At 37.3% G+C, this 12,953-nt stretch overlaps 2 protein-coding genes across 2 annotated transcripts; both read right to left on the bottom strand.

Moving 5' to 3' along the window:
- Positions 1-2,291: 2,291 nt before the first annotated feature.
- On the bottom strand, positions 2,292-3,293 carry LOC6031554 (cathepsin B). Its single transcript, XM_001842286.2, has one exon. The coding sequence runs from the start codon at positions 3,291-3,293 to the stop codon at positions 2,292-2,294; it is 1,002 nt and encodes a 333-aa protein (XP_001842338.2).
- A 3,272-nt stretch (positions 3,294-6,565) lies between these two features.
- Positions 6,566-10,302, bottom strand: LOC6031553 (cathepsin B). Its single transcript, XM_001842285.2, has 2 exons — positions 10,181-10,302; positions 6,566-7,750 (listed from the first exon to the last, which is right to left on the bottom strand). Exon 2 carries the CDS (start codon positions 7,735-7,737, stop codon positions 6,733-6,735), a length of 1,005 nt encoding a protein of 334 aa, XP_001842337.1. The 5' UTR covers positions 7,738-7,750; positions 10,181-10,302; the 3' UTR covers positions 6,566-6,732.
- Between the last annotated feature and the right edge of the window lie 2,651 nt (positions 10,303-12,953).

The following is a 12,953-nucleotide window of genomic DNA, read 5'->3' as shown; positions in this document are numbered from 1 at the left end:
GGGCTTTTGTCCACCATCAATAAAGAAAAATAACAAAATTAGCCTACCAAAATTACACCTTCCAAATTTACACAAATTTTACTGTGTACACAGTAAAAAATAATGTAAATTTGGAAGCTGTAATTTTGAAAGGTTGAATATTACCTCTTTTATGATGTAGTTTAACCTCAATTTAGACTTAAAAAGTGACATTACACCAGAAAAGAGGTAAAATTACACATTTCCAGAGGTAAAATTACACCTTTTTTCTGACATAAAAGATGTACCCCTTCCCAGATGTAATATTACCATGATTTTTTTTCTGTGTACTGCTACGCAGTTAAAAATCATGGTAATATTACATCTGGAAATAGGTACATCTTTAATGTCATAAAAAATGTGTAATTTTTACTCTAAAAATGTGTTATTTTTCCACTTTTCTGGGGAATGTCACTTTTTCAGTCTAAATTGATGTAAAATTATATCAAAAAACTAACCTAATCCACCTATGTGGTTGATGCCTTCCTCACTTTTTACCATAAAATGAGCAATATGAGTGGTTTGGACACACATTTCAGCTTTTTTTAAGATCCAGAAAAAAACACAGACATAACTTAAGTGGTAATAACTCTAGAAAGGGTTGCTAGATCTTCAATGTTTTGGACTCTTTGGAAAGGCCTTTCAATTGCCTACCCAACGATGGGTCGGATGATGGATCCGGACATATTTTACATACATTTAAGTGAGATCCGGCTTCAAAAAAGTACATAAATATCACTTAAGTGGTCATAACTCGAGACAGGGTTGCCAGATCTTCAATGTTTTGTACTCATTGGAAAGGTTTTTCAATTATCTAACCAACGATTGGTCGGATGATGGATCCGAACATAGTTTACATACATTTAAGTGAGATCCGGCTTCAAAAAAGTACATAAATATCACTTAAGTGGTCATAACTCGAGACAGGGTGGCCAGATCTTCAATGTTTTGGACTCTTTGGAAAGGCCTTTCAATTGCCTAACCATTGATGGGTCGGATGCTGGATCCGGACATAGTTTACGTACATTTAAGTGAGATCCGGCTTCAAAATTGTACATAAATATCACTTAAGTGGTCATTACTCGAGACAGGGTTGCCAGATCTTCAATGTTTTGGACTCGTTGGAAAGGCCTTCTGATAATCTAACCAACGATGGGTCGGATTGTGGATCCGGACATAGTTTACATACATTTAAGTGAGATCCGGCTTCAAAAAAGTAAATAAATATCACTTAAGTGGCCATAACTCGAGACAGGGTTGCCAGATCTTCAATGTTTTTTACTCATTGGAAAGGCCTTTTAATTACCTAACCAATGATGGGTCGGATGATGGATCCGGACATCGTTTACATGCATATAATTGAGATCCGGATATTTGTGAAAACACATTTTTATATATAACTTTTGAACTACTTATCGAAACTTCAAACAATTCAATAGCGATGTATGGGACCCTAAACCAAGTCGAATGCATTTGGTTCGATCAAAATCGGTTCAGCCAGTGCTGAGAAAACTCAGTGAGAATTTTGGTCACATACATACATACACACACACATACACACACATACACACACACAGACATTTGTTCAGTTTTCGATTCTGAGTCGATATGTATACATGAAGGTGGGTCTAGGTGCTTTTAATAAAAAGTTCATTTTCAGAGCAGGATTATAGCCTTACCTCAGTGAGGAAGGCAAAAGAGGTAACATTCAACTTTCCAAATTAACATTTTTTTACATGTAGCATGGTGGAGAATGGCTCGAATATTCCTGCCATGGTTCTGCTACATAGCAAAAAAAAGTGTAAATTTGGAAGGTGTAATTTTGGATGTAATGATGTAATTTTACCTCAATTTAGACTGAAAATGCTACATTACACCAGAATAATGGTAAAATTATATATTTTTAGAGGTAAAATTTCACATTTTTTTCTGACATAAAAGATGTACCTCTTTTCCAGATGTAATATTACCATGATTTTTTTTTTCTGTGTAGAGGGAGTCCTCCCAGTGCACTGACAAATTTGACTCCAGTTTTGGTTTGTGAATGTTAAAAACTCAAAGTAATTTTTTGCAATTCGTTCTCATTTTTGGTGGAATTATTTTTTAACAATTTGATTATTTTTAATTCATATGGGGGCATAGTAAACCTATGATATCTACATCTACATTTACTTTTGCTGCAATTATTCAAATCTATTTACACAGCACTATTTGAAAAGTTAAGTCGATCAAAACGTCATTTGCTTTTATTTCGCTTAAACATTTCATTCTCATCAAACTTTCGGCAATCCTGCAACGATCGCACTTTCAATATCCACATGGTTACTTCCGCGCAGAATCTTAAAGTAGCCGTTATCTCCCCAGTCGCTGTTCCACGAATTGGCCGCCAGCCAGTACTTGGTCCCGTTCTCGACGCCCCAACCCAAAATCCGAACGGCGTGTTCACCGGCCAGATTTCCACTTGTGTGCTGATAGATACCGTGCTTGTAGCTTGCAAAGTCATCAAACACCGTAAAGGTGGCCTCAACTGGTCCGTTGGTGAAGATCTCCTTCCGGATTTGACGCTCGTCGTTGGCGATCGAATAGGTAGACTTGCCAAACGATTTGTCCTTTGCGTACGGCACGTTGTAGCTTGGTAGGCACTTCTTGATACATTTCGGGGTTATAGAATCCTTGCACGGACTTCGGGCTCCATTTTCGACGTGGACGCAAGGTTCAATTGTGTACGGTCGGCAACCCTGATCCGATCCAAACGGACCTCCGCTGACCAGTCCCTTGTCGATCCAGTACTTCCAGCCGGCTCCGGGAGCACCTCCGTCACACCCGTGGCCACAATTGGTACAGCATGTTAACAGATCTTCAGCCGACACGCGGAAGTGCACCTTGCCTTTGGAGTGGATGCAGATACGATCGGACATGGCTTCGACGGCACCGAACGCCCAGCACGAACCACACGAGCCCTGGTCACGGATTTCTCGGATCGTGGGACAGTTTGGCCACTGCTCGCGAGAGTCAAAGTTTTCCGGCAGATCATCACCCTCATCCAGATCGTGCAGCATGACCGGAGGCATAAACTTGTCCGCATCCTTGTGAACTCCCATCAGACCTCGGATGTAGGACAGTGGCGTATCCGGGTGGAAGTTCTGTCCCGCGCGCCACGTGGTCGCCTTGGCGTTGATCTTGTCGATAAACTTCTCCGACAGGGGGTTAATTGGGACTCGATACATGGCCCACAAGACAACGATAACCGTTGCTGTCAGCAATAGAAGTTTCATTTTGTAAAGTTTCCAGAAACTATTAAAAAAGAAAAGAAATATTTGTTCAACTATTAGAGGATTCATCTTTGAATAACTGAGAGCCAACTTTTTGTCAGTTGATCTTACCCCACGCACCACCGGATGACTAATGGTGCCATCAATAGCAGATTGATTTGGCTATTGGACGCCTCTCAAGGCATTGAATACACGTTATACTTAGTCAGAATTTCTTTGTAGGCATACGTACTGGTTTGTGGACATAAGTACTGCCTCAGGAGTTTTAGATTAGAACAGCATAAATGAATCTATCTCATGGTTTTGGGACAAAGGTATTTCAATTTCTCGGGTTATTAAATGGAATAACTTGAGAAAATTTGTGTAGGAATCTTTTATGATTAAATTCTTCATCTAATAAATATTCTATCAAATATTCATCTGTGCATATTGTCTGTGCATACACACTACGAAAAAAACGTGTAATTTTCGGTTAAATTAGATGCACATAACTGGAGCATCAAACTGGACGCAATGTTGTGTCTAATTAGACGTAAAGTTACACGACCCAAACAATCTCCGATATCGTGTAAAATTACATTAAACGTAATTTTGGCGGGACATTTTCGAATAGGAATCTCATTTTTCTTATTGGACGACAGTAAACGTGTTTCTGTATTCTGAATTTGAAATGTTTTTATTGCACAATATTCATCACAATTAATTACACAACTTTCACTCGTTTTTCGTTGTTTTTACCACAAAGATTTTTCACTGGAGTAGCGCCATAAACCCTCCGCCTAGGATTATTTCCACTAACAACCTTCCGGCATACCATTTGTACCGTGTTGGCCACTCGCTCAAGGAAGCATCAAGATGGCACAGATGGAACCGAACCGAGGATTGAACCGACGACATGGAGCCCTGCACTTGCACACTATGTTTCGGTTTATTCAGGAGCAATTCTTTTTGCGGCTTAAAACGTGTTTTTCCTCGCGTTCCATGATGTCCGTCCGCAACCTGAAAAGACCAAAAAATATTTGCTATCGGTTTCAGGTATATCAATCAAAGAATGTTTAAACTCACCTCTATCAGAGAATTGACTAGTTTTCTCTGAAACGGTAGCAGGTTCCGGCCAGTAAACGAAAAAAATAACGGAATCTGGATGAAAAATGCTATTCTCTGCGACGTCGAAGCTGGCTGACGGTTTGACGTTTAACAATTCTGACAATCGTGTAGCTGCTGACGTGCGTGAAATTGGGTTTCATTTGATGTAAAATTACATCAAATGTGATGCTCCAGTTATGTGCATCATATTCAGCGTAAAATCAGGTTATTCGAGATGCAATTTTAGGTTACGCACGATGTAAATGAAAACCAGTGAGAATTTTATCGATTTACGCCAAAATAAACCTAAATTTACATCGAAAATACGATTACATGTTGTTATCATCGGTTTAATCAAGAATTACGTCTAATGTAATATTAATTTTTTTTTAGTGTGTATTGTTGCAAATTTAAATTTTATTCGAAATCATACCGTCATCAATTGTCAATGGGGTCACAGTTTTTTTTTAATCTGGAGTTTTTTTTGAAAAGGTCCAATTAACCAAAATTTCAGTTTTTGCTTTTTGGATGTTTTTAATACCCCTGACTCAAGGCGGTTTCAAAAAACACCCAAAACGCAAAAACTGGAAATTTGGTTTATTGGACCTTTTCAAAAAAAAAAAAAAACTCCAGAAATAATCTTAAGTTTTGTGGTTTTCAATCGGTGTTCAAGTAGGCTGATTGATTTTTCCGAAAAACTCACCATTTTGTTTTAAAAAAGCCCATATATTGAACCTTATATTAGGCTGAAGGGTTCCCACGCATACATTTGGTTCACATTTTGACCGTCACAAAAATTAGTGTTAAGAGATCGATCCAACTTTTTTCAAAACTGTTCACGCTAATGAAACATTCTGCCAGACAAGACACAAACCAAACTTGCGTTCAACATTTGGCGGAAGATTCAACACAGGCTTACAAAAATCACATTTTGTTTTAATCGAAATAATAGTTTGCTTTAATTCTTCAATGTTTATTGCTGAAAATTTAAAATAGTTAAAATGGGTTGAGAATTAATTTGCGCTGTAAAATGTAGTGCAAGCAAAACCAATTGAATTGAATTATACAAATACTTGTTACACAAATTAAAAATGTAAATCTAAAATATCGCGGAATCAAACGTGAATATCCAGCCATGTTGCATGCCCTTATCTCTTGGGTCTGCAAGGTAAACTTCACAGAAACTGGAGAAAAGTAAATAAATCCATGAAATTTTAAAAATTCTAACCCGTTTCGTTAAGTCGATATGTCGCATCAATGATTCATCCTACGTCAACGGTCGCGTCACAGGCCCCTCCGTAACACACTGATAAGATATAGTCTTGTTTACACTGCAGATATTCGTACCTTAATTCTCTGCACATGCAGCAAATTGATATGCAGCAGGATTGAGGACTTTTGGCGTGATTTGAAAACGTGATTCAGATTGAGGTTGGAAGTACTGAATAAAATACTTTATAATTTCATTTTATTATTTGATTTCATGCAATCGAAATAATTTTAAATGAAAAATCTTTTATCGATTTAAGGCAAATTTAAAGGTGAACTTGATATATGATACTTTATAACAAATAATTTATGCTGAAATTGTTCAATTTTGTTTAATTTCTTGGATAAACTTTAGTCGTATTAATTTGAAAGCTCTAAGTTTCCCTAAATTTATTTTGTACCCGTTTCCAAATTTAAGCAAATCTTGAAAAAATACTGTTTGTATAAACATTTTAAAGAAGAAATTTTTTACCCTGATTTCACTCAGAAATCCTTATTTTCGTAGAAATAGTTATACCAAACGCAGAATCAATGTTATAAATGTTCTTAAATAGTGAAATTGAACGGTCCAATGTTGTTGTCGTGTAAAATAAGGATTCAAAATGCAGTATTTTGTGAAATGATTTTTATCAGTCTAGTAACAAAATAGCTATCTAAACGTACCTCCAAACAAAATGAAATTTACATAAAAATAACATGTAATGTGAGGCAAATTTAACACCTGCTATTTATTTTGCATGATTCATAAAGGAAACTTAGCAAACCCCAAAAATAGCTATAAGTATATGTTTTTTGTTCAAATTCTGCTATGGGTTTTCGATCTTGTTGTTGCTTCTCGATACTCTTTATTAATTTGGGCAACTCGGCGTTCTAATTCATTTGAGGCAATTTATGTCATCAAAAGCAAAAACACACGAAAATAGTTTCTCTAACTTTTATTGCTCCAATAATCTTTCGCCTTAATGCAGGTAAAACCGAGCTATGTTTAATATCTTTTGAGCGTAGAACGCTTCCTACTGATTAAAATATTCGCTAATCGGAATGATACGACAGTTTCAAGTCTTTTGATTCACTACTTCTTCCCTCTCTAAACCTTTGGCAAACCGGCAGCAATCGAACTCTCGATACCCAGATGATCGCTTCCGCGCAGAATCTTAAAGTAGCCGTTATCTCCCCAGTCGCTGTTCCACGAGTTGGCAATCAGCCAGAACTTTGTGTCGTTCTCGACGCCCCAACCCAGGATACGGATTGCGTGTCCTCCGAGCATTTTTCCGGCGGTATGCTGGTAGACGCCCTCCTTGTAGTTCAGCAGATCTTCGTAAACCGTGAATGCACCTTCGACCGGACCATTGGTGAAGAGTTCCTTCTGAATCTGCTGCTCGTGGCTTGCGATCGAGTAGGAGGACTTGCCGAAGAACTTGTCCTTGGCGTACGGAACGTTGTAGCTGGCCTGGCATTTCTTGACGCATTTGGGGGTCTTGCCTTCGCCATTGCACGGACCGCGGGTTCCGTTCACGTGGTGTTCACAAGGCGAGATCGCGTAAGGTTGGCAACCCTGATCGGATCCGTACGGACCTCCGCTGACCAGTCCCTTGCGAACCCAGTAGCTCCAGGCAGCACCCGGGAATCCTCCGTTACATCCAAAGCCACAAGTGTGGCAGCACGACACCAGATCTTCAGCCGACACGCGGAAGTGCACCTTACCCTTCGAATGGATGCAGATACGATCGGACATGGCTTCGACGGCACCGAACGCCCAGCACGAACCACACGAGCCCTGGTCACGGATTTCCCGGATCGTGGGACAGTTTGGCCACTGCTCGCGCGCGTCAAAGTTCTCTGGCAGATCATCACCCTCATCCAGATCGTGCAGCATGACCGGAGGCATAAACTTGTCCGCATCCTTGTGAACTCCCATCAGACCTCGGATGTAGGACATTGGCGTATCCGGGTGGAAGTTCCGTCCCGCGCGCCATGTGGTCGCCTTGGCGTTGATCTGGTCGATAAACTTGCCGGACAATGGACTGATGCGAACGCCCTTGGCCGCCACTGAGGCTACGGCCAACGCTGCTACCAGCAGCAGATATCTCATTTTGTTTTATTTTCTGTAAAAAAGGAAAAAGGAGCAAACGTCAGTAAAGTAGGTCAGGTCAGGCCAGATTGTGGTGCAATGGTTCGCTCGAAGGCCTCTCGATGCTTTCCTGTTTTTTCATCCAAACAAGGAAAGTTATTTTCAAAGTTGTTGATCATTGAGTGCTACATAAATGGAACAAATAGCTTCTCGTTCTTCCCAGATTAGACCAGTTTGAGTAATGATTTACAGCCATCGATGATGACGGCAATCTAGACTAGAACGTTCCCTTATTCGTTGAGGGTAAGTTTTTGTCTGGCCTTTCGCTGACAAACAAAAGTAGCGAGTAAAATTTTGAATGATGATATCCTATTTAAAATAAATATTATTCTAATGATAAAGCATAACACTTTAACATAAGTCAATATTGAAATTGCAAACAAAATTATTCTACAGTACAACTTTTCCTTGCTCAAGGAATAATTCTCTGAGATTCGGTGAATAGAGCATATTCGTTATTTGGTATTTGGCTTCAAATTTCATTCAACTTTTCGAAATTCAAAAAGGCTAACAAATGTTTAGAAATCCGTATCTTAAATAGAATGCTTTGACGGTTTAGTGTCTTTGACTTATTTTTTTTTGTTTACGATCAATTTTAAACCCTTTTCTTTCGACATATGAAAATGTAGTTTGAAATTTAAATTCAGATATTTTTATTCTATGTTGTCCTCCGACCCACCTTGAACTTCACAAGAATCAGGGAGAAATCGTTCAAAAAATCTGGAAACATCTTATCTTGTACGAGAATGTTGAAATTAGCTAAAAATGTAAAATTATAAGAACACAATTAACAAAAAGTTGCTTTTCCCATTCAAATTTCCATTTCCCCCTCTTGATTGGGCCAAAAAATCAGGGTGCAATTTTTTTTTCAGAAAACATCAAAATTTTAATCAAAATAGAAGTCTAGTCAAATAAAAACAACCTAAAATACATTTTTCTGCATTGATAATCTAGCATGTTTGGGGTGGTTTGAAAATATTTTGAATTTTTATGAATACCGATGCACAGCACCACCAAATCTTTTTTTTTCCCAAAAAATGGTTTCGCTAATATTCAATCATTTTGGAAACCAATGATTGTAAAACAACTGGATAGGTGTACAACGCATTTTAAAACACTTCAAATGTTGAAACCATGGCTCGTAATTTAATTTTTTATACTTTTTTTTTATTTTTTTGCCCACCTCAACTTTGGTCAGCGTCGAGGGACATAAACTTCGAAAATTTTTTGCAACGGCCTTAGGCTGGTACAAATATTTTTAAAAGTTTTCAAAATTGGCCCGAAAAATCAGGGGGCAAAAAAATATTTTTACAATAAACTTTAAAAATTCAATGAAAATTCAAGTGCAACCAGCTGAAATAAAATTAGAATACATTCTCCTGCGTTTAAAATCATTTTTAGCATGTTTGGGTTTACTAAAAAATCTTAAGATTTTTTGAAAATTTTCGATGCAAAATCTTTTTTTTCGATATTTTTTTTTGTTTTTGTCAGATCTTAGATTTTTTGAAAACTAATGATTGCAAAACAACTGAACTAGTGTAAAATGCATTTTAAAACACTTTTTTCATTTAAATGTGAAGACTATGGCTTGTTATATAAATTTTTATATTTTTTTTATTTTTTGCCCCTTCCTTGACCTCGGCCAGGGCCGAGGGACAAAAACTTTTTTAAATATTTGCATCGGCCATAGAAGAAAATAAAAAAAAACAAGTTCAAAAATTATATATTTTCCGACTAAGGTTTACAAATGAAAAATTCTTGGTTAATAAGTTTAAAACACTGATGAGTGTTTACAGGTTACATTTCCAAGCTTTATGTTAAATTTACTTGTGACGCGTAAATTCCATTGATAGTGGGTCAACGCTCGGTTTCCCCTGGATCGAAATTGGGCCACACAACACTTTCGTCATATTTTCACACTCAGCTGTGTGCTAATCGGACATCGAAAATAAAGAAAGCGAAAAGTTTCCCACCATCACCACCACCACCGACAACAACGAACTGATAACTAAAGGTCAACTAGTGACTTGTTATTGCAGTTTGTAATGTAAACATGCCATCTTTTCTTAGGTGCTTCCAAGTCGGTGCATCTCTCCGCAGTTATTTAATATTAAATGATTTTGTTTGTAAAACTTTGCTTCCAGTAAATTCCACTGAACCAGGGAAGCTATAATTACATTATCTGATGGTGAATCATTCTACGCAGCACTTTTGGTGCACTTTAAACCTGTGAGTTGTAACAATTTGATAACTATTTTTTTATAAGGAAAGTATTGCACTGCTAGAAGAAAGAGGCTTGGAAACAAAATATTCGAAAAAACGTTCAATCTTTGCAGTGCTCAAGATTTCAAAATGGACAGCTTAAAACGATGTTATTACGGACAACAAAGCAAAGTGGACTTACCTCGAGCACAACCGTATGAATAATGATGGCCGAGTGTTATTGATTCGACAAATGTAGTCTTCGGCCTGCTGGGTTGAGCTGATCTCACCAACACCAGTTCCACCAGCGGCATTCTTTGTTTTGAAAGCTACAGCACTGTGAAAATTTGTGGGCCAGTGTTTGTGAAGTCCCGGTTTGAAGAGAGACAGGGCAGAGAGCTTGCCTGAATTCATTGATCTGTATGTGGTTCATTCATCACACTGAATTCATTCATGTTGTGCAGCGTGGACACCAACCTTTGTTGCGTGCAATGTGAATGTTGTATGCTGAACACGTGATTTTGGAATTCGTTTCAATGTATAATATTTTTATAGAGAATTTGCAGCAAAGCTAAAAGACACATGTCGCCACCTATGAACAAATAGCGTAAACCTATGATTTTTCGAAAAAATGTGTTTTTACCTTCAAAATCAATATTTTTATAAAACTTATGCCGGATTCGGATGAGAAAAATTATTTCCAACAATTTGGTGTACAACTTTCCATTATTTGTTTGATGCTTCTATGACAAAATTGTAAATTTAGTAAAAGATAGTTATTTGAACTATTTGGCAACGAAGTCTGTCAAAAATCAATAAAAATTGTTAAATATACGTTAACACATCTGTTATTAACTATGTAACTGTTTATTTCTTTGATATATATGGGGAAACTAATTTTTTCGTGTTCTGAAACATGTTTTTTGAAGAAAAAGTTCACAAATTTTTGCGCGCCCAAAAATTGATGTTCATTATTTTAAAGCAAACATTTTTTCTCGTCTTTTGCAACCAGTTTCATTAAGATTGATGCAGGGAATCATGAGAAATAAGCGATTTTGTTCTTCAATCCAGCAGAAATGAATACGATTTTGGGCAAGTAACCTCATGTTGGCGCCATCTACATTTGAAACACAGTCGCGCTGCAAAACCTCAATAAAATTTAAAAAAAGCATCTAAGCTAAACAGATTCAATATTGACTTATTAAAGTGTTATGCTTTATCATTAGAATAATATTTATTTTAAATAGGATATCATCATTCAAAATTTTACTCGCTACTTTCGTTTGTCAGCGTCAGTGCGTGACCGAATGGTTACGCTGTCCGCTTTGTGAGCGGATGATTCTGGGTTCGATTCCCATCTGCTGCAACCTTCCATCGGATGAGGAAGTAAAATGTCGGTCTCGGCCTTGGTTGTTAGGCCGTTAAGTCATTCCAGGTGTAGGAGTCGTCTCCATGCCATAAGTACAAACAACACACCAAACCAAGCCTACTCCGGTGGAATCGCTGGCGGCGGTTGGACTCGCAATCCAAAGGTCGTCAGTTCAAACACTGGGGTGGAAGGTTCCTTGGAGTAGAAAGAGGTTTGGGTGCTCTCCCCATTCAAGCCTTCGGACTCCTAGGTTCGAGCAGAAACTTGCAATAGAGACCACAAAAGACCCGGGGGTCGTTAATGTGGATGGTTTGATATTGATTGATTTGACTAAGCTAAACATTACTTAATCTAGACTAGATTATTCGAAGGCCTTGGAAATAATTAAGTTAGGATGATCGAATAAAAAATAGTATTCGATGACTTTTTATGATTTGAGCTTAAGCTTAAGTGATTAGGATTTTTTAAACCCAAGATGGCTGATTAAAATGGAGGAATATAAAAAATGTTGTGAAATTGACTCAGGAACACAAATATGGTAAAATTATCACCCGAAAATGAGATTTAAAGGGTCTCCCGGGGAAAAAATTACAGCTAAAAAATTCAAGTTACTCTCTAACCCAAAGCGATGGTAGTCCCAGAGGTCCCCTACAAGCTTCAGGTTCTATCGAGTTGATATTTGGATGGAACACTTTTTTATTTGAGTTTGAAAATTGTACATTTTTTCCACTAAAACTCCAACAACTCCTTTTAGATATTACCGATTGGGATGCTTCACCTCGCATTTTGTTGCATTTTTTAGGTCCTTTCAATTGCATTTTGAATTTTGAAATTTAATAGAATTTTGCCTAAGTTACAGCTTTTTAAATATTTTTGGCGGTTTTCAACCATAACACTTTGTGTCCCGATTTGTCCCACTTCCTGTTGACCTAGAGTGCTCATATTTTGGCCAGGTGCTAGTTTTTTGTGTACAACCAAACCCTGAAAATTTCAGGCAGATTAGCTAGGTCAATGCGAGATGGGTATGCTTCCCCTAGGTGATAAGGAGAAACCTCTTTTAATTTTGACGATTTCTTTGGAACTACGCAACATTTTTGGAATCTTTTAAATGCGATAAGAAGGTTTTAATCGTTTCTTAGAGCAATTCCAGCTCAAATCGGGAATTTTTTCTGGTACTTTTATACCCGACTTTCTCCGATTTCAATGAAATTTTGTAGACATGTTATCCTAGGCCTATATAAGCCATTTTTGAGTATATGGAGCCAATTGTACTCGAAAATAACATTTGAGAAGGGCGTAAGTTATTTAAATATTTTTTTGAATTTTGTAATTTAAAAATTACTGCCTAAGATGTTTCAAAAAGACTCACAAAAAATGCAGGAGTCTCTCCTAAAAAAATACAAAAATCATTTATTAAAACTGTTTTTTTGAAAAGTGGTCTAAACGACAAAATATTTGAAAACCTATAATGGGAATCGATTTCCCAGATTTACATAAAAGTTTCCATATTGACCATTGTCGTATGTCCATTCCTTGTAAAGATACAGTGGTTTAAAAAAAATATTTGGAAAAAATAAGGTAATGGGGATTTTTTTTGCAATTTCTA

The sequence above is a fragment of the Culex quinquefasciatus genome, chromosome 1, assembly GCF_015732765.1.
Source record: "Culex quinquefasciatus strain JHB chromosome 1, VPISU_Cqui_1.0_pri_paternal, whole genome shotgun sequence".
Lineage (NCBI taxonomy): Eukaryota > Metazoa > Arthropoda > Insecta > Diptera > Culicidae > Culex > Culex quinquefasciatus.
This window is presented reverse-complemented; position numbering and strand designations above follow the sequence as displayed.